Source organism: Babylonia areolata, chromosome 27, assembly GCF_041734735.1.
Source record: "Babylonia areolata isolate BAREFJ2019XMU chromosome 27, ASM4173473v1, whole genome shotgun sequence".
Lineage (NCBI taxonomy): Eukaryota > Metazoa > Mollusca > Gastropoda > Neogastropoda > Buccinidae > Babylonia > Babylonia areolata.
In genome coordinates, this window is record NC_134902.1 from 40,951,338 (window position 1) to 40,974,830 (window position 23,493).

The following is a 23,493-nucleotide window of genomic DNA, read 5'->3' on the forward strand; positions in this document are numbered from 1 at the left end:
TCCCGATCCTCTTGTCGATCTCGGTGTCAAGGGAGAGGTTGTCGGTGATGGTGGACCCAAGGTAAGTGAATTGATGGATGGCTTCAAGCTCGTAGTCATCAATGGTGATGGATGGTGGAGATGGCCTGTCTTGGCCTAGGACATTTGTCTTCTTGAGACTGATGGTCAGACTGAAATCTTTGCTGGCCTGGGAGAAGCGGTCCATTAGTGACTGCAAGTCCCACTGGGTGTGGGTCACAACTGCGGCATCGTCAGCAAAGAGCATGTCTCTGATGAGGGCTTCGTGGACTTTAGTCCTTGCTCTGAGGCGGGCGAGATTGAAGAGCCTGCCATCTGATCTGGTCCTCAGGTAGATCCCTTCTTGCGCTGTGCTGAATCCATGTCTCAGGAGAAGAGCAAAGAAGATTCCAAATAGGGTGGGGGCGAGGGTGGGTGACCATTTGTACTCGGTGAGTGCAGCGCGCTTGGCCTCAATACTGGGAGTCATCTCTGATGATCTGGCCTCAAACCAGTCGTGGGACTTCGCAGTTTTCTTCCCAAATGTGGCTATAGCAATGCAGTGGATGGTGTCTTGTAGTGTTTCCCATCTTTCTGTGGTCTGCAATGCATCAAATTCTCTCTCAAAGGCCTCTGCGAACTGTTCTGCAAGGTCAGGCTGAGACATCTTGCTGACGTCAGTGCGAGAGTTCCCTTGTTTCTTTGAGCAGTGGAACTTCTTTGGTTGCAGTCTGAGCTTGCAGCATACCAGAGTGGTCCGTGTCGCAGTCTGCGCTGTGGTAAGAGCGAGTGTGGAGAAGGTTTTTGATGGCAGCTCGTCTTACTAGGATCAGATCCAGTTGGTGCCAATGTTTTGAGCGCGGGTGCCTCCAGGAGACTTTGTGTTGGGGCTTCGTCCTGAAGAGGGAGTTCATGGCAGGCACAAAAGTCAAGTAGTCGATTTCCGTTCTCCTTCATTTTCCCCACTCCAAAGGAAGTGAGACAGGAGGGCCACAAATCGTTGTCTGCACCCACTCTGGCATTGAAGTCGCCCAGGAGAACAAGTTGTTCTGTCCAGGGGATGTTCCTTATGGTTGATGCGAGATTTTCGTAGAACTCATCCTTGGCATCTGGAGAGGTGGACAGTGTTGGGGCATATGTGCTGACGAGAGTGACACAGCCTTCGGAGGTGTTGAGGCGGAGAGTCAGGAGTCGTTCTGAACCGCCGCTGCCTGGTTCAATCACATTCAGCAGGCTGTTCCTGACTGCAAAGCCTACTCCGTGCTCTCTTGGTGCATCAGAGCTCTTTCCTTGCCAGCAGAAGGTGTAGTCCATCTCCTTTAGTGTTCCTGAGTCAGCCAGCCGTGTTTCCTGCAGAGTGGCAATGTCCACATTTAGTCTCTTCAGCTCGCTGTTTATGACGGCCGTCTTTCTGGCGTCGCTGATGTCTTGCAGGTCTTGGGAGAGCCCAGGCATTGTTCGGACATTCCAACAGGCCAGTTTCATTGTTGATCCGTTTCTTGAAGTTTTCTTTTTGCCTGGTGCGGAAATTAATGACCTGCTTGTCGGATATTCTCCTAATCTTCATACACCCATAGAAGAAAGCAGGTTGTGGCGGGACAGCACCTAATTGGCTGGGGGCTACCCAGCTTGGGTGGGCGGTAGCTGTCCAGTGGGACGCAAAAGTCCCTCCCACCATCAAAAGCAACCCATGGTGTCAGCTCTACGCCAATTGAGCGCTAACTTATAACCGGGAACTGTTGTTTCACGTGTTGTTCTGACACTAGTGCTAGTAGCGAAGCTGGAGTGTCCTCTCCAGGTTGTAGGTGCAAGGTGTTTTGGATGGATGGACGGATATAAACCTGGGCAATGTAATATGGAAGACAGGCTGTTGCCCATGCAGCTTGTCCCCCCTCTCCACCTCGCTGACAGATCCAAAGGAACAGCAAGGCTGTTACGTTTTGGTGCCAACGCGGCCATAGGAGCTGCCGGAAAGTGACAAAGTTTGCCATCCAACCGCCTTAGGGGCCCCGCACCGGATTTTCTGTCAGGGTTTACTCCCTTAGCTAGGTGGCCACAGGTAGCTCTCCAGAGCTGGTGCCCTTTGATGGGTCATTTAATTCCACCAGGGTGTATAGCCACCCTCCTCACCATCCTCCTGAGAGGACTGGTGGGGGTGCTGGTTTAGTCGCCAGCAATTCAACCCTGTGACAGGTAGTACTGGGATCCAGGTTACCAGTAGCAGATATATCTATCTGACCTGACCTCAACAATGATGAAAAAAAAGCAAATAAATGTAAAACATACAGACACTATAATGGAGTCTCCCGTCGGACCGACGGTTGAGTAGACAGGCAGGCTTATCTGTGGGTGTGTGTCCTCATATGGGAGAAGAGGCTGATTCTGGATGCGCAGCACTTCCCACAGGTGTTGCAAGGGAAAACATCTCCAGAAGTTGAGCCCTGCTTCCTTCACTCACGTTTCTCCTTAATGGCCAGCGTTCTCTTGTTTTCAAACGTCTTTATGCCACTAGAGCACAGCATCCTCCAGCGACAGTGGTCAAGGGCATCAGTTTCCCAGGAAGCGATGTCTATGTCTCAGGCTTTGAGGTTTGTCTTCAAGGTGTCCTTGAAGCGCTTGCAGGGTCTTCCAAGTTTGCGGTGGCCTTCCTTCAGTTGGCCATACAAGAGCATCTTCGGGATCCTGCTGTCTGTCATGCGGACAACGTGTCCTGTCCAGCATAATTGGCACTGGATCAGCAGGCCGCTCCTCTCTAGGACCTGGAGGTTGGAGACCCTGTCTTGCCACTTTATGCCGAGGATCTTTTGTAGGCATCACTGGTGAAACTGCTCAAGTTGTTGAATGTGACGGCGATACGTCGTGCATGTTTCACAACAATACAACAAGGTGGTCAGCACAACAGCTCTGTAGGTTTTGATTTTGGTGCTGAGCCTGATGCCTTTGTTGTTCCACAGCCTGTAGTTGAGTCTGTCAAAGGCGGAGCTGGCCTTAGCGATGCGCAGCGTCACTTCTGCATCAAGGGTTCTGTTGCTGCATAGGGTTCTGCCCAGGTAGCAAAACTTGTCGACTGACTTGATCTCTGTGTCACTGATCTTGATTGCAGGTGGGAGGGAGGCACTGGCGTTCTGTGAGCTAGCTGGTTGGTACATGGACTCGGTCTTGCTGAGGCTGATGGTGAGTCCAAAGCGCCTGCAGGAGGTTGAGAACCTGTCCATAATGAACTGCATGTCCTCATGGGAGTGTGCAGCAAGCACGCAGTCATCAGCGAAGAGGAACTCTCTCAACAGTGCCTCAAACACCCTAGACCTGGCGTGGAGTCACCACAAGTTGAAAAGTCTGCCATCTGTGCAGTCTTGGAAGGCGTCAATCAGCATGGCAGAGAAGAGAATGGAGAACAGTGTGGGTGCCAGGACGCAGCCCTGCTTCACTCCATTTACCACAGGGAACATATCCGACATGTCATTATTTTCCTGTACTCTCACCTGCATGCCGTTGTGGAATGACGCAATCAGCTGGATCAGGCTCTCTGGGCAGCTGAACTTTAGGAGGATCTTCCACAGATCACGGTGGTTCACCATGTTGAAGGCCTTAGTCAAGTCTACAAAGACCATGTGGAGCTCCTTGTTCTGCTCACGGCACTTCTTTTGCATCTGGCGTACGGCAAACACCATGTCACATGTTCCCCTGCCTGAGCAGAAGCCGCACTGTGCTTCAGGGATGACTGTGTTGGAGGCATGGTCAACCAGTCTGTTCAGTATGATGCGGGCGAAGATCTTGCCAGCGATGCAGAGGAGAGAGATTCCACAGTGGTTATCGCAGGATGTTTTGTCTCCCTTCCGTTTGTAAATGTGGACAATTGAAGCATCCTTGAAATCCTGGGGGACCTCCCCTCTCTCCCAGATACACGAACAGGGCGACAGCTTGTCTGTCAGCACCTCGCCTCCATACTTGTAGATGTCAGCCTGGATTCCATCCACTCCTGGTGCTTTTCCTGACTTTGCACTCCAAGCGCACCAAAAAAAAGAAAGAAAAAAAAAGATGAAAAAAAGACAACAATGATGATAAATAAACAAATAAATGTAAAACATGCAGACAGGGAGAGGGGCATGAGCAACAGACAGGGAGAGGGGGAGCAACAGACAGGGAGGGGGGCAGGGGGAGCAACAGACAGGGAGAGGGGGAGCAACAGACAGGGAGAGGGGGAGCAACAGACAGGGAGAGGAGAATGGGGAGCAACAGACAGGGAGAGGGGGAGCAACAGACAGGGAGAGGGGCATGAGCAACAGACAGGGAGAGGAGAATGGGGAGCAACAGACAGGGAGAGGGGGAGCAACAGACAGGGAGAGGGGGAGCAACAGACAGGGAGAGGGGGAGCAACAGACAGGGAGAGGAGAATGGGGAGCAACAGACAGGGAGAGGGGGAGCAACAGACAGGGAGAGGGGCATGAGCAACAGACAGGGAGAGGGGGAGCAACAGACAGGGAGAGGGGGAGCAACAGACAGGGAGAGGGGCATGGGGAGCAACAGACAGGGAGAGGGGGAGCAACAGACAGGGAGAGGGGGAGCAACAGACAGGGAGAGGGGGAGCAACAGACAGGGAGAGGGGGAGCAACAGACAGGGAGAGGGGAATGGGGAGCAACAGACAGGGAGAGGGGCAGGGGGAGCAACAGACAGGGAGAGGGGGAGCAACAGACAGGGAGAGGGGGAGCAACAGACAGGGAGAGGGGGATGGGGAGCAACAGACAGGGAGAGGGGGAGCAACAGACAGGGAGAGGGGGAGCAACAGACAGGGAGGGGGGCAGGGGGAGCAACAGACAGGGAGAGGGGAATGGGGAGCAACAGACAGGGAGAGGGGGAGCAACAGACAGGGAGAGGGGGAGCAACAGACAGGGAGAGGGGCAGGGGGAGCAACAGACAGGGAGGGGGGCAGGGGGAGCAACAGACAGGGAGAGGGGAATGGGGAGCAACAGACAGGGAGAGGGGGAGCAACAGACAGGGAGGGGGGCAGGGGGAGCAACAGACAGGGAGAGGGGCATGAGCAACAGACAGGGAGAGGGGGAGCAACAGACAGGGAGAGGGGCAGGGGGAGCAACAGACAGGGAGAGGGGCAGGGGGAGCAACAGACAGGGAGAGGGGCATGGGGAGCAACAGACAGGGAGAGGGGCATGGGGAGCAACAGACAGGGAGAGGAGAATGGGGAGCAACAGACAGGGAGAGGGGGAGCAACAGACAGGGAGAGGGGGAGCAACAGACAGGGAGAGGGGGAGCAACAGACAGGGAGAGGGGGAGCAACAGACAGGGAGAGGGGCATGGGGAGCAACAGACAGGGAGAGGGGGAGCAACAGACAGGGAGAGGGGCAGGGGGGAGCAACAGACAGGGAGAGGGGGAGCAACAGACAGGGAGAGGGGCAGGGGGAGCAACAGACAGGGAGAGGGGGAGCAACAGACAGGGAGAGGGGCAGGGTGAGCAACAGACAGGGAGAGGAGAATGGGGAGCAACAGACAGGGAGAGGGGCAGGGGGAGCAACAGACAGGGAGAGGGGGAGCAACAGACAGGGAGAGGGGCATGGGGAGCAACAGACAGGGAGAGGGGCATGGAACCTGAGCACACGGCCTCCCCACAGTGCTGTGTCTCTGTGGCTGGACCACTGCAGTTGTTGCCGCCATTGGACGGTGCTGGGTTAGTGCAGGGGCGCTGACGGTGTTGTTGTCCTTGACAGGTGTGGGAACAGGGCGACCAGTCCTCCCACTCTCCCCAACCCCCGTGCACTGTCCACAGAGAGAGAGAGAGAGAGAGAGAGAGAGAGAGAGAGAGAGAAATCAAATCAAATCAAATCAAATCAAATCAAATCAAATCAAATTATGGTGCTTAGAGCCTCGCCGACCACTAAAGCCATCTCAAGGCTATTGCCATGTTGGTACCTACTTCAAGTCAAGGGTAAAAAAAAATACAATAAAAACTAATCACCACTTTAAACTTTCCACTCAAAGTTTAAAAACCTTCCATAATTTAAAACCAGAGAGAAAGAGAGAGATTCAAAAAATTTATTACTCAAGGATAAAGATTTTAGGCATCACTTTCCAATCTGTCCTTATGACAACAATAACAACATTAACGATAACGACACAACAATAATAATTTTGTTAATACTGCTACATCTACTGCTACTACTACAAATAATAATCACCATCATTATCATTAACATCGTAAAAAGTAATAAAACGAACGCATTCACACATTCATATCCATAAACATGCACACACTCTCTCCACCCAACACACACACTTATGCACATACAGAAACATGACCGAAGTGAGAAACAAATAGCGGACGAAAAGAGAACAGAGAAACACAACTTTATCATTGTACATATACACAAGTGATTAATTTGCTGATGCAGATGTTACAGAGAGAGAGAGAGAGAGAAAGAGAGTCAAAGACTCAAAGTTTAATGTTAAACATTCGGCCTGCAAACTTTTGAGGTGTACATACTCACACATGATCGCAGAAGAGAGAGAGAGAGAGAGAGAGAGAGAGAGAGACAGACAGACAGACAGACAGACAGAGACAGAGATAGAGACGCTTTGATGTTTTACTGTCATTGTACAGTCCTTGTGACAGGGGTACCAATACATTTTCAAGAGACATAAGATCAAACAAACAAACACAATATAAATCAATACTCTCAACACACACACACAAATAATGCAAATACAGAAAGTGAGACAAACATAAAACAGCCGATAAGATCTGTCTGCATGACTATCTATGATGAATAAACATTCTTGCATACACATACACACATTCATGTGCATCTATCAAATTCTTATCCAATGACATATCCTTCTTTTTTTTAATACTGCAAATGAGTAATAACAGTCACAGCGTAATTTGGTAAGATTGCTTTTTGTTTAGTGTTTTTTCATATTTCGGCATCTGAACTTCTGTTCATCAATTTCTTTCCAAAATCCCATGCTGTTAAAGAGAGGCTCTGACTCTGAATAGTTATTTTCTTCTGCAACAGTTTCCTCCCGAGCCATATTTTCAAAGGAATTAAAGACAGCAAAAAAGTGATTGTACCACTGCTGCAAACTAATTTCTGTGTATACAAAAGCTTTTCTGTTTTCTGACCTAACTGTTGACCAGAATGATTTTGGATCTTTGATAGAATCTTTTACCTCTTGTACCTTTTTTTCTCTCTTCATTTTCACGTTTCTGAGATCTTCTTGAAGTGATATAATCTGTCCTTGCCTTTACATAATTTTCTGTGTTCATTTTGATTTAGTTTAGTTTTACATCTTTGAAATCTTTTAAGAAGTGTTTTGACAACCCCTTTCTTCTGTTGACATTCATTATCAAACCAGTTGTTAAATTGTTTCTTCCCTTTCCCCACTACACGAAAGATACATGCTGCAGCCCCATATAATGCACCAACAAAAATGTCTATACACTTATCTATTTCAACACCTAACATCTGGAATGCTTTAGTCAAACATTCACTAAATTCCTCAGAATCAAGCTTTATATATATAATTATATATAATTTTTGTGTGCATTCTCCTCTGACCAAATTATTCTTTCTTCACTCTCTTGTGTTGACGTGTACGTTTTCTTTTTACCAAGTGTATGTTTTCTTTTACCAAAGTTATTTTCCCATTGCATTTCATCAAGTCAGTGCCAGGAGTTTAAACAATCCCCAACACGCAGATTACAATTCTTGAACAAAATTATCAGTCACACTGCAGCCATGAGCAGATACATATGTACCTTGTGAAATGGAGAGAGTTACCACCCTTTACTATTTGTTAATCTCTATTGTCTGGTTTGCCTGCTTCATCCATGCAGTCCCTTCAGCGCATACAAAACTCTGCTGCCCGACTCGTCCTCAGAAAGAAAAGATCTGAGCACATCACTCCTCTTTTACAACATCTCCACTGGCTCCCTGTCTCACACAGAATAAGGTACAAGATCAGCACTGTATGTTATAAATGTATTCACAAATCTGCCCCTTCCTATCTCTGTGGCTGCCTTCACCTCTACACTCCATCTCTCTACGATCAGCTTCGCATTCACTCTGTTTATGCATACCCAGATTCAAACACTCTACTGTTGGCCGCCGTTCTTTCTCTGTCTCTGGACCATACAGTTGGAATGAACTTCCTCTTTCGCTTTTTCAAGTCTCTGCACTCAGCTCCTTCAAGTCTGGCCTTAAAACCCACCTCTTCCCAAAATAGCCTCCCTTCCCTGCCTCTTCCTTGTCTTCAGTTTCTCCAGTTTAGAGTTATGCATGCGTGTAAATGACTGGTGTGAAAGTGTTTTGATTTGTCTCTGCAAAAGATTCAGCACTATATAAATAATAATTTATCATCATTATTGTTATCATTATCATAATCTGTCCGTCTATCTTTTCTTTGGATACTGTGTTGTCAGGAATGCGATTTTTAAAAATCTTTTATTCCCCTCTCAGGTTGTTATCATTTGGTCTTCACAGGTCTCACTGCTGATTTTGATACCACTCAAAATCCATCACTTTCTTTTCGTGTGTCTTTGAGAGACATGTTGCTAACAAACAAGAGGTCACTGCCAAAGTACACACACACTCACCTCCCTTTCCAGAAGCCACTGACCTATCAGTACTCAGTGATGAATCCAACACTCAATGCTTGCTTCCCACATTATGCATTCAAGTAGATGAAGCTACTTTCTCTTCCTTTTGGAAAAAAGAGACAATACTTCTTACCTATTTGTCTATCTTAATCTATCTAAATGTCTGTCTGTCTTTCTGTTTGTCTCTATCTATTTGTCTGTCTATCCAAACCTCAATGCATCAGACCCAACCTTCATATCATTTCCACAGTCATCCCACCCCCTACCTTTGTCCAGCTGACAGAACTGCCCAGCATTGTCCTCCAGACAGTCACAGGTGTAGTTGAGGCCAGCGGGCACGCACAGTGCACCATTCTGACACTGGTGCTGGTAGCAGGCATCGGGAGGTACCTGCAGGACGCAACACGAGATGCCAGAGTGCGGCACAACAAACATGACAGGATGTACACAAAGGTACAGTTCAGCAGGGCACTGCAAAGTGATAGCTCCCCACCCATACATGCACCAAAAACCCAAACCCCGACACAACAGCCAGAGAGACTGCGTTGTCTGTGGCAGGAAATGTTAAAGACACTGGCTCTCAACATTCAATTCATCCATATCACAGCCAGTCACACACAATTCAAGAAGCACACATCCTCCTACACAATAATCTTTTGTAACAAACACTCATATCCCTCTGCAAAATGGGAGTTTAAAGGTGATTCAATAGTCTGAAGATGTTACCAGAGTCTGAATGTGTTTCCAGTGTCTAAAGGTGATTCTAGAGTGTAAAGATGTTTTCAGAGTCTAAAGATATTGCCAGATTAGAGGTATTTGCAGAGTCTGCAGGTGTTTGCAGAGTCTAAAGGTAATAATTCCAGAGCCTAAAGGTGTTTCTAAAGTCTACAGGTGATTGCTGTCTAGGTGAATCTAGAGTGATACAGGTATTTCCAGAGTGTACAGGTGATAGTAGTGTCTCACCTGGCAGGTGTGGTCAGACCAGCCATTCAGACAGTGACAGAGGAAGCCGGCACGTTGGTTCTCACACACGCCGTGAAGTCCACACGGGGAGCTCTGACACTCGTCCACCGCTACATGCACACAGCAAGAAACAGGGTTGATAACTCATATATACTTGTCCAGCGCTACATGCACACAGCAAGAAACAGGGTTGATAACTCATATATACTTGTCCACCGCTGCATGCAACCATTATGATGATGATAGTAGTGATGATGATCATGATAGTGATGATGGTGATGATGAGGTGAGTGGGGAGGTGGTGGTGGTGGTGGCGGTGATATGTTGATGATGGTGGTGATGGTGATGGTGATGATGGTGATAATGACGATGACGATAGTGATGATGATTATGATAATGATGATGATGTCCCTGCTATTCTGCTTTCACTCCGCAAGACCTACATATCTTTCTGACCTTATCAGTGTTTACACTCCCTCAAGAGACTGTTACCTTTTGAAACTTTGTGTCAATACAAAAACCTATGGTGAACGTTCTTTCTTCTTTGCTGCTCCTCACATCTGGAACAACCTTCCTCATCATATCCGTGCATGTGACTCTATTTCTGCTTTTCGCTCATCACTAAAAACTCATCTTTTTAAAACCTATCTGTAAGTACTCTCAGCTTCCATTTCTCCAACACCATCCATATCAGTTCACTTTGGATGTATGTAGGGTGGGAAAGGGAGAGTGTGAGTGTGAGTGTGTGTGTGTGTGTGTGTGTGGGGGGGGGGGGAGGGGTTTTTGAGAAAGAGTGGTCATGAATGTTTTATGTAACTTGTAATATTTTTCTTTCATGTAAAACGCCTTGAGCTTTTAGAGAGAAAGGGCGCTATATAAATGTACATTATTATTATGACCAAACACTAACCATCACAGGTACTAGGCATGAGGATGGCACTGGGCCGTGGCAACCAGGTGAAGACGTTGTCTTCCAGGTGTGGGGTGCAGGAGGAATTCAGGGCCTGTAACTCTTCCTCACCCCACGCTCTTCGCTCAGCATGCTCACCCGACAGCAGTGCTGCACAATGTAAACCACACACATGACAGCAGTGCTGCACAATGTAAACCACACACATGACAGCAGTGCTGCACAATGTAAACCACACACATGACAGCAGTGCTGCACAATGTAAATCACACACACGGCAGCAGTGCTGCACAATGTAAACCACACACATGACAGCAGTGCTGCACAATGTAAACCACACACATGACAGCAGTGCTGCACAATGTAAACCACACACATGACAGCAGTGCTGCACAATGTAAACCACACACATGACAGCAGTGCTGCACAATGTAAACCACACATGACAGCAGTGCTGCACAATGTAAACCACACACATGACAGCAGTGCTGCACAATGTAAACCACACACACGGCAGCAGTGCTGCACAATGTAAACCACACACATGACAGCAGTGCTGCACAATGTAAACCACACACATGACAGCAGTGCTGCACAATGTAAACCACACACATGACAGCAGAGCTGCACAATGTAAACCACACATGACAGCAGTGCTGCACAATGTAAATCACACACACGGCAGCAGTGCTGCACAATGTAAACCACACACATGACAGCAGTGCTGCACAATGTAAACCACACACATGACAGCAGTGCTGCACAATGTAAACCACACACACGACAGCAGTGCTGCACAATGTAAACCACACACACATGACAGCAGTGCTGCACAATGTAAACCACACCTGACAGCAGTGCTGCACAATGTAAACCACACATGACAGCAGTGCTGCACAATGTAAACCACACATGACAGCAGTGCTGCACAATGTAAACCACACACACGACAGCAGTGCTGCACAATGTAAACCACACACACGACAGCAGTGCTGCACAATGTAAACCACACACACATGACAGCAGTGCTGCACAATGTAAACCACACCTGACAGCAGTGCTGCACAATGTAAACCACACATGACAGCAGTGCTGCACAATGTAAACCACACATGACAGCAGTGCTGCACAATGTAAACCACACACACGACAGCAGTGCTGCACAATGTAAACCACACACACGACAGCAGTGCTGCACAATGTAAACCACACACATGACAGCAGTGCTGCACAATGTAAACCACACACATGACAGCAGTGCTGCACAATGTAAACCACACACACGACAGCAGTGCTGCACAATGTAAATCACACACATGACAGCAGTGCTGCACAATGTAAACCACACACACGACAGCAGTGCTGCACAATGTAAACCACACACATGACAGCAGTGCTGCACAATGTAAATCACACACATGACAGCAGTGCTGCACAATGTAAACCACACATGACAGCAGTGCTGCACAATGTAAATCACACACCTGACAGCAGTGCTGCACAATGTAAACCACACACATGACAGCAGTGCTGCACAATGTAAACCACACACACGACAGCAGTGCTGCACAATGTAAACCACACACACGACAGCAGTGCTGCACAATGTAAATCACACACATGACAGCAGTGCTGCACAATGTAAACCACACACACGACAGCAGTGCTGCACAATGTAAACCACACACACGACAGCAGTGCTGCACAATGTAAACCACACACACGACAGCAGTGCTGCACAATGTAAATCACACACATGACAGCAGTGCTGCACAATGTAAACCACACACACGACAGCAGTGCTGCACAATGTAAACCACACACATGACAGCAGTGCTGCACAATGTAAATCACACACATGACAGCAGTGCTGCACAATGTAAATCACACACCTGACAGCAGTGCTGCACAATGTAAACCACACACATGACAGCAGTGCTGCACAATGTAAACCACACACATGACAGCAGTGCTGCACAATGTAAATCACACACATGACAGCAGTGCTGCACAATGTAAACCACACATGACAGCAGTGCTGCACAATGTAAATCACACACATGACAGCAGTGCTGCACAATGTAAACCACACACATGACAGCAGTGCTGCACAATGTAAATCACACACATGACAGCAGTGCTGCACAATGTAAACCACACATGACAGCAGTGCTGCACAATGTAAATCACACACCTGACAGCAGTGCTGCACAATGTAAATCACACACATGACAGCAGTGCTGCACAATGTAAATCACACACATGACAGCAGTGCTGCACAATGTAAATCACACACCTGACAGCAGTGCTGCACAATGTAAATCACACACATGACAGCAGTGCTGCACAATGTAAATCACACACCTGACAGCAGTGCTGCACAATGTAAATCACACACATGACAGCAGTGCTGCACAATGTAAATCACACACCTGACAGCAGTGCTGCACAATGTAAATCACACACATGACAGCAGTGCTGCACAATGTAAATCACACACCTGACAGCAGTGCTGCACAATGTAAACCACACACGACAGCAGTGCTGCACAATGTAAACCACACACATGACAGCAGTGCTGCACAATGTAAACCACACATGACAGCAGTGCTGCACAATGTAAACCACACACATGACAGCAGTGCTGCACAATGTAAACCACACACATGACAGCAGTGCTGCACAATGTAAACCACACATGACAGCAGTGCTGCACAATGTAAACCACACACATGACAGCAGTGCTGCACAATGTAAACCACACACATGACAGCAGTGCTGCACAATGTAAACCACACATGACAGCAGTGCTGCACAATGTAAACCACACATGACAGCAGTGCTGCACAATGTAAACCACACATGACAGCAGTGCTGCACAATGTAAACCACACACATGACAGCAGTGCTGCACAATGTAAACCACACATGACAGCAGTGCTGCACAATGTAAACCACACACATGACAGCAGTGCTGCACAATGTAAACCACACACATGACAGCAGTGCTTCACAATGTAAACCACACACACGACAGCAGTGCTGCACAATGTAAACCACACACATGACAGCAGAGCTGCACAATGTAAACCACACACATGACAGCAGTGCTGCACAATGTAAACCACACATGACAGCAGTGCTGCACAATGTAAACCACACACATGACAGCAGTGCTGCACAATGTAAACCACACATGACAGCAGTGCTGCACAATGTAAACCACACACATGACAGCAGTGCTGCACAATGTAAACCACACATGACAGCAGTGCTGCACAATGTAAACCACACACACGACAGCAGTGCTGCACAATGTAAACCACACATGACAGCAGTGCTGCACAATGTAAACCACACACATGACAGCAGTGCTGCACAATGTAAACCACACATGACAGCAGTGCTGCACAATGTAAACCACACACATGACAGCAGTGCTGCACAATGTAAACCACACATGACAGCAGTGCTGCACAATGTAAACCACACACATGACAGCAGTGCTGCACAACGTAAACCACACATGACAGCAGTGCTGCACAATGTAAACCACACATGACAGCAGTGCTGCACAATGTAAATCACACATGACAGCAGTGCTGCACAATGTAAATCACACACGACAGCAGTGCTGCACAATGTAAACCACACACGACAGCAGTGCTGCACAATGTAAACCACACATGACAGCAGTGCTGCACAATGTAAACCACACACACGACAGCAGTGCTGCACAATGTAAACCACACATGACAGCAGTGCTGCACAATGTAAATCACACACCCGACAGCAGTGCTGCACAATGTAAATCACACACACGACAGCAGAGCTGCACAATATAAATCACACACATGACAGCAGTGCTGCACAATGTAAACCACACATGACAGCAGTGCTGCACAATGTAAACCACACATGACAGCAGTGCTGCACAATGTAAACCACACATGACAGCAGTGCTGCACAATGTAAACCACACATGACAGCAGTGCTGCACAATGTAAATCACACACCCGACAGCAGTGCTGCACAATGTAAATCACACACACGACAGCAGAGCTGCACAATATAAATCACACACATGACAGCAGTGCTGCACAATGTAAACCACACACACGACAGCAGAGCTGCACAATGTAAATCACACACACGACAGCAGAGCTGCACAATGTAAACCACACACACGACAGCAGAGCTGCACAATGTAAATCACACACATGACAGCAGTGCTGCACAATGTAAACCACACATGACAGCAGTGCTGCACAATGTAAATCACACACCCGACAGCAGAGCTGCACAATGTAAACCACACACACGACAGCAGTGCTGCACAATGTAAACCACACATGACAGCAGTGCTGCACAATGTAAACCACACACACGACAGCAGTGCTGCACAATGTAAACCACACACACGACAGCAGTGCTGCACAATGTAAATCACACATGACAGCAGTGCTGCACAATGTAAACCACACACACGACAGCAGAGCTGCACAATGTAAACCACACACACGACAGCAGTGCTGCACAATGTAAATCACACACAACAGCAGTGCTGCACAATGTAAACCACACACATGACAGCAGTGCTGCACAATGTAAACCACACACACGGCAGCAGTGCTGCACAATGTAAACCACACACACGACAGCAGTGCTGCACAATGTAAACCACACATGACAGCAGTGCTGCACAATGTAAACCACACATCTGACAGCAGTGCTGTACAATGTAAACCACACATCTGACAGCAGTGCTGCACAATGTAAACCACGCACACACGAGCTCGTACACTGACATGAAATGGTTTTATACATACACACTTGCTTGCCCTCAAACAAAGTCACAAACATAAACCAGAAGCAATGTCTTTTGGCTCACAAGTTACTCCTGCTGCACAACCTATGATGCCGACAATGGAGGAGGTGGGGTCAGATGGGGCTTGGTGGTTAAAGTCTTAACTCCCGAGAGCAAGGTTTCGGTTCTAGCTCCGCCCCTTTTCTCTGCATTCAAATTTTGTATTACGTGTAGCTGACACATTTTGTACTTTCCAAAGTCAATTCAGGTCTAGATTGGAAGCTGCTAGGCAAATCTCGCTCTCTGCCATAAATGAAGCCAAACCGTAGCTTTATTAGGCTTTTATTTTGAATAAACCTTCACCGACGTCACAGTGTCAGACTCTGGTGAGAAACTGGCTTGATTCAAATCGCCCGCCATTTATAGTCCGGTTCAGGCTTTAACTACATGACTGTCAGCACAGAGGTGTCAAAAGAGTGCAGCGACTCAGCAGATCTGAAAGATACGGCAGGGTACTGTTGTGGTAGACACTGAAAGCAAAGACAATCAATTTGGTTTTGATTTCTTTCTTTAAAGGAAGCCGGTGAAGTAAACACAGATGGACAAAGAAAACAATACAAAGAAAGGGGTACTGAACTTTATATACTTATTGGATTCATTTTTTAATCTATTAGTGCCTGCCTGCGTTTTAGGTGAGCATGAAACATGAACAATCATGAACATTCAAAGGTGAACATCAACACAAACAGCGAATGAAGTTGTCGTCCAGGTTGGAGACTGAGCACAGGGCTAACAACGCCCCAGGAAAAAAGCTTTGTCACGGAAACAGCCATAAAAGATAGCAACACTGTGTGTGACAGGCCTTCAGAGTGATCAGCAGTGAATAAATGAATGACACTGTACTGGTGCAAGCAGAAAGGATAGCCACTGACAGGAAGATGGTAGTACTTAACGCCAAATCCAAGATAGGAATCTGGAACGTGTTAACCATGAATGATACAGGGAAACTGGCCAAAGTGACAAGGGATGTTCATCAAGTATTTCCCCAGATTTACTTCCGCTTATTGTAGGAAGCAGAAATTGCACAGTTATAGTAATACATATCTCTATAGTTCATGTGGTAATTTGCATTTCTGAACCTTTACCACTTTCTCTTTTACAGGTGCAGTGGTGGAGTGAGGTGTGATAATGGAGCTGGCTGAATGCACAGTGGTCAATTTCTGTACTTGAAAAGCTGCACACCAAGGGAGACGTTTGATAAGATGAAAGAGATTTATGGGTAGGACACCCCATTGTATGATGTAGTCAAGCACTGGCATCGTCAGTGTGGTCTGGTTGGACATCGTTGGAAATGGCTCCCATTCCTGGACGACCACAGTCCGCCATTGATGAAGACACCGTCCAGCAAGTGGAGGCCGCCATTCTGGAGGATCGCCGCATAACCGTTTGCCAACTAACCGAAGATGTGAAGATCTGTGTGGGGTCTGTGGAAAAAAATCATCCATGACCGTTTGCACATGCGGAAGTTGTCTGCACGATAGATTCTCTGGTTGCTCACAACTTTCCAGAAGCATAAAAAAGTCACGTGCTCCCAGGTTCTCCCATGGATTTCCTGGCAAAGTTTACCACTATTACCGGGACATACCACACTTCATTGTTGCAGAAACTGAGAGAGGCCATTGAATGTGGCATGCTGACCAAAGGTGTCCGCCTCCTGCAAGACAACGCCCCCGTTCACAACTCGCATGTTGCTCAGAACGAAGCACGATCCTGTGGCTATGATATCCTTCCTCACCCCCTTACTTTCCTGACCTCGCACCATCTGACTCCCACCTCTTTCCAACCATTAATTTTGAAGGGCAAGCACTTCCCAGACAATGAAACGCTTATTTCAGAGGTCAAGTTGTGGCTTGTGGCGCAAGCTGCAGTCTTCTACAGGTGAGGTTTACACAGCTACATAAAGTGATGGGTGAAGTGCATCACCCTTGGCGGTACATTTGTAGAGAAAGACAAATTACTGTGCCAAGTTCCGTTCCTCTCAGTCCATGCTAAGTGGGTCAGGGGAAATCTCTAAAGAAATTCCTGGTACTTTAGAGATGAGAAGCTACGATCTACACATTCTAATCACCAATGCAAGCAGATGGACATGATCAGCTAGATACAAAATCAACACAGGAGAAACAGTGCTCAACACAGGAAGAGACGGCAACCAGGAGAAGCCATCTTCTTGAAGAAAGAACAGAGAAATGTCACATGGAGTGGAAAGTTTGTCAACAACAGACTCATAAAGAGTAGGGTGAAAGTGAAACACTTCAACACCACCATCATCCCGCGTTATGCTCCGACATGCTCCAACAAAGGAAAGTGACGAAGAATCCAAGGATGCATTGTGTGAGCAGTTGCAAGCTGAACTGGAAGACACACCAAGTCACAATGCGAAAATTGGATGAGAAGTCATGGGGAAAAGAGGAAAGAAGCACAGTAATCACACTGTTGAAGTTAATCCCACACGCTACACCTTACTCTCCCTCAGCTGACGACGTCCTGCACAATGATTGTGAACATGGGGTAGGTGGTAATCTAAAGCCACACCTCTGATGTCATTGACGACAGAAGGAAAAGGTGCTGCAGAAGGCACGGACAGAAGATGGTTGTGTGTGTAAGACACAGGGGGAGAAAGCACAGTAAGCATGGGCCTGTGGTACAGGTTGACCAGGTATATAGCATGGGCCAGTAGTACAGGTTGACCAGGTATATAGCATGGGCCTGTAGTACAGGTTGACCAGGTATATAGCATGGGCCTGTGGTACAGGTTGACCAGGTATATAGCATGGGTCTGTAGTACAGGTTGACCAGGTATATAGCATGGGCCAGTAGTACAGGTTGACCAGGTATATAGCATGGGCCTGTGGTACAGGTTGACCAGGTATATAGCATGGGCCTGTGGTACAGGTTGACCAGGTATATAGCATGGGCCAGTAGTACAGGTTGACCAGGTATATAGCATGGGTCTGTAGTACAGGTTGACCAGGTATATAGCATGGGCCTGTAGTACAGGTTGACTAGGTATATAGCATGGGCCTGTAGTACAGGTTGACCAGGTATATAGCATGGGCCTGTAGTACAGGTTGACCAGGTATATAGCATGGGTCTGTAGTACAGGTTGACCAGGTATATAGCATGGGCCTGTAGTACAGGTTGACCAGGTATATAGCATGGGTCTGTAGTACAGGTTGACCAGGTATATAGCATGGGCCTGTAGTACAGGTTGACCAGGTATATAGCATGGGTCTGTAGTACAGGTTGACCAGGTATATAGCATGGGTCTGTAGTACAGGTTGACCAGGTATATAGCATGGGCCTGTAGTACAGGTTGACCAGGTATATAGCATGGGTCTGTAGTACAGGTTGACCAGGTATATAGCATGGGCCTGTAGTACAGGTTGACCAGGTATATAGCATGGGCCTGTAGTACAGGTTGACCAGGTATATAGCATGGGTCTGTAGTACAGGTTGACCAGGTATATAGCATGGGCCTGTAGTACAGGTTGACCAGGTATATAGCATGGGTCTGTAGTACAGGTTGACCAGGTATATAGCATGGGCCTGTAGTACAGGTTGACCAGGTATATAGCATGGGTCTGTAGTACAGGTTGACCAGGTATATAGCATGGGCCTGTAGTACAGGTTGACCAGGTATATAGCATGGGTCTGTAGTACAGGTTGACCAGGTATATAGCATGGGCCTGTAGTACAGGTTGACCAGGTATATAGCATGGGCCTGTAGTACAGGTTGACCAGGTATATAGCATGGGCCTGTAGTACAGGTTGACCAGGTATATAGCATGGGCCTGTAGTACAGGTTGACCAGGTATATAGCATGGGCCTGTAGTACAGGTTGACCAGGTATGTAGCATGGGTCTGTAGTACAGGTTGACCAGGTATATAGCATGGGCCTGTAGTACAGGTTGACCAGGTATATAGCATGGGTCTGTAGTACAGGTTGACCAGGTATATAGCATGGGCCTGTAGTACAGGTTGACCAGGTATATAGCATGGGTCTGTAGTACAGGTTGACCAGGTATATAGCATGGGCCTGTAGTACAGGTTGACCAGGTATATAGCATGGGCCTGTAGTACAGGTTGACCAGGTATATAGCATGGGTCTGTAGTACAGGTTGACCAGGTATATAGCATCGGCCTGTAGTACAGGTTGACCAAGTATATAGCATGGGCCTGTAGTACAGGTTGACCAGGTATATAGCATGGGTCTGTAGTACAGGTTGACCAGGTATATAGCATGGGCCTGTAGTACAGGTTGACCAGGTATATAGCATGGGCCTGTAGTACAGGTTGACCAGGTATATAGCATAGGTCTGTAGTACAGGTTGACCAGGTATATAGCATGGGTCTGTAGTACAGGTTGACCAGGTATATAGCATGGGTCTGTAGTACAGGTTGACCAGGTATATAGCATGGGCCTGTAGTACAGGTTGACCAGGTATATAGCATGGGTCTGTAGTACAGGTTGACTAGGTATATAGCATGGGTCTGTAGTACAGGTTGACCAGGTATATAGCATGGGCTTGTAGTACAGGTTGACCAGGTATATAGCATGGGCCTGTAGTACAGGTTGACCAGATATATAGCATGGGTCTGTAGTACAGGTTGACCAGGTATATAGCATGGGTCTGTAGTACAGGTTGACCAGGTATATAGCATGGGTCTGTAGTACAGGTTGACCAGGTATATAAGGAAACGGCTGCAAGTGGGACATGAGTTAGTGCAAAAATGGTGAACTCTGACAGGCAGGAATACATGCCATGTTGCAAAGAAGACATGCCTAGATAACTTAAGTTCTGGTTGCAGAATAACAAAAAACAAACATGCCTAGATAACGTGAAGTTCTGACAGCAGAATAACAAAAACAAACATGCCTAGATAACTTGAAGTTCTGGCAGCAGAATAACAAAAACAAACATGCCTAGATAACTTGAAGTTGTGGTAGCAGAATAACAAAAAACAAGCATGCCTAGATAACTTGAAGTTCTGGTAGCAGAATAACAAAAAACAATTATGCCTAGATAACTTGAAGTTCTGGTAGCAGAATAACAAAAACAAACGCAATCCATCAAGAAACACTTTCACAATTTCAAGTCAAACCCACAGTCTCATTCCTACAGAATCGATAAAAGGAATAAGATGAAGGACTATGCTACATGTCATACGTAGCCCTCTATCTCAACGTAGCAGCAGAACTTGCAGAAGCAGCAGCAGCAGCAGCAGTAGTAGTTGTAGCAACAGAAGCAGCAATAGTAGTAGCAGCAGCAGCAATAGTAATAGTAGTAGTAGCAGCAGTTGTAACAAAAACAGCAACAGTAGTAGTAGTTGCAGTAATAGTAACAGAAGCAGCAGCAGCTGTAAGAATACATAACAGGTCTTCCTGCCTCCCTTTGCACATTTTCTGTGTGACACATTTCTAAGTTTATGTTGATCTGGTTACCTACTCATTCTTTGATAATTTACCCAAGACACATTAAATCACATGTTGGAAGATTCAGTTAGTCACATTCGGTCAATCTTTCCACAGGTCTCATCCACACATCAATGCTGTCTTCAATCTTTCCACAAGTCTCATCCATACATAAATGCTGTCTTCAATCTTTCCACAGGTCTCATCCACACATCAATGCTGTCTTCAATCTTTCCACAAGTCTCATCCACACATCAATGCTGTCTTCAATCTTTCCACAAGTCTCATCCACACATCAATGCTGTCTTCAATCTTTCCACAAGTCTCATCCACACATCAATGCTTTCTTCAATCTTTCCACAAGTCTCATCCACACATCAATGCTGTCTTCAATCTTTCCCTGCTTCCTCCCTTCCTTCCAAAGTCTCACCTAATCCTCGCAGGCCGGATGCTGTGAAGTGTGCGGTGAAGGGAGTGGGGAACGGAGGCAGGGGAATGTCCAGCAGCCATTGACTGTCATGGTACAGACTGAGCGTCACGCTACCACTTCCTGTCAAACAAACACTTTTACACTGGCATTCTTTATTGCACACACACTATCCTCACTATCTCCTGTCATGTTAAACACTTTTACACTGGCATTCTTTATTGCACACACACTATCCTCTCTATCTCCTGTCATGTTAAACACTTTAACACTGACTCACTGTTACTGTACAAACTGTAACCCTACTATTTCCTGTCAGACACTTTAACACTGACTCACTGTTACTGTACACACTGTAACCCTACTATTTCCTGTCAGACACATTAACACTGACTCACTGTTACTGTACAAACTGTAACCCTACTATTTCCTGTCAGACACATTAACACTGACTCACTGTTATTGTACACACTGTAACCCCACTATCTCCTGTCAGACAGACACTTTTACACTGACTTGTGTGTCAGGTCATAGGTTCTCCTCTGCTACTGGTAACCATGTAACCCAGAACTACCTGCTGCATGTGGTGATCCCAGTGGCACAGCAGGCAGAAGAGGAGAAATCTCCTAACGGCTGCAATGGCGGATGAGGATGCCAACAATGTGTATGGAGGCTTGCCAACATGCTGCAAGAACTGCAGTGGACCCACAACACTTAGGGCTTGTCTACCAGAGTGTGAAGCCTGGATTTGGTGGACTGCACGGAAGAAGCCATCATTGGTTCAACGGGCAGAAAGGCAATTCTCAGCAATGTGCCGTGGAGCGCTAAAAGGGCACAGTGAGACACATGCAGAACACTGCTGGCCATCTACTGCATCCTGACCTATCTCCAGCCCTCTCCACTGTGTCTTGCCACTGGGTCCACATAGGCTGGGACGAGAGAGTGAGGGTGACCGCCTGTGTAACTCTCCTTCACTTTAATCCAAGTCAAGAGCAAGTCATGATTTCAGACTACGTCACGCAACACCTCAAGTCCTGTGGCGATGGAGGAGTGGTGAAGCAGCAGGTGTGTGGATACACTGAAGCTGTAGTCACAGACCTGCACACAGGCGGCCCAGGGCATAGAGTCGCTCTCTACTGAACCGAAGCAGCAGTGGAGTTGGGCAGCCTCCTTGGTGTCTGAGCAGCCCTCTTCAGGATCGCTCTGCTCACTTCCATGGAGGAAGGGGCTAGAAATGGTGCCTCGAATATCGCCGGTTTCACTTCTACCTGGCAAATTTACCGCAGCTGGTGGGGATCCCTCATGGCTTTTGACACAGAAAAAAGAAGAAAGTGATGGTGATCAACCTTGGCACATGGAACATGAGAACTCTGCTGGATAACATCAAGGCAGACAGACCAGAGAGTAGAACTGCACTGGTTGCCAAAGAGCTAGCTCGCTACAATGTGGACATAGCAGCCCTCAGCATTACATGGTGGTGGATACACATTCTTTTAGAGTGGTCGCAGCAATGCTGAACGACGAGAAGCAGGCATGGGATTTGCCATCAAATCTCACCTTGCCTGTAAACTCACCAAGCTCCCAGAGGGTATCAACAACCACCCGATGACACTTCAGCTCCCACTCTCAGGATTTGCCATCAAATCTCACCTTGCCTGTAAACTCACCAAGCTCCCAGAGGGTATCAACAACCACCTGATGACACTTCAGCTCCCACTCTCAAACAAGAAGAGCGCAACGTTGATAAGTGCCTATGTTCCCACCATGACCAACCCAGATGACATTAAAGTAAGTTCTATGAAAAAGCTGACACCCTCATTTCAGCAGACCCACAGTCAGAGAAGCTCACTGTTCTCGGGGACATCAATGTCAGAGTAGGGACAGACTACCAAACCTGGGAAGGGATCATTGGAAGACACAGCACTGGCAAGTGTAACAGCAATGGTCTTCTGTTCCTCACAATGTGTGCCACACATGACCTTGTCATCACCAACACCCTGTTCCGCCTACCCACCTGTAAAAAGACATCATGGATGCACCCTCGCTCAAGGCACTGGCATCTTACAGACTATGTCATCACCAGGAAGGGGGACAGGCTGGACGTCAGAGTGACGAGAGCCATGTGTGGTGCCAGCTGCTGGACTGACCACCACCTCATTGTCCAAGTTCAGGCTTCGCAATCTGCCCATGAAAAGACCCCAAGGTCAGAAGACTGCAAAGAGAATGAATGTCTCCAAGCTGAAAAGCAGCAAGGTTGCAGAGGAATCTGCAGACGACCTTGAAGGCAGACTGCCAGACACACCACAG

The 23,493-nt window shown here is 47.3% G+C and overlaps 1 protein-coding gene across 1 annotated transcript in view; it reads right to left on the minus strand.

Moving 5' to 3' along the window:
- LOC143301165 (uncharacterized) overlaps window positions 1–23,493 on the minus strand; it is a 192,097-nt gene that overhangs the window by 42,888 nt on the left and 125,716 nt on the right. The window contains exons 23-27 of the mRNA XM_076615254.1: window positions 21,190–21,309; window positions 10,480–10,629; window positions 9,570–9,679; window positions 8,873–8,996; window positions 5,600–5,767 (exon numbers count right to left, since the gene is read on the minus strand). Of these exons, the coding sequence (XP_076471369.1) occupies window positions 5,600–5,767; window positions 8,873–8,996; window positions 9,570–9,679; window positions 10,480–10,629; window positions 21,190–21,309 (672 nt within the window). The remainder of the gene's footprint in view (window positions 1–5,599; window positions 5,768–8,872; window positions 8,997–9,569; window positions 9,680–10,479; window positions 10,630–21,189; window positions 21,310–23,493) is intronic.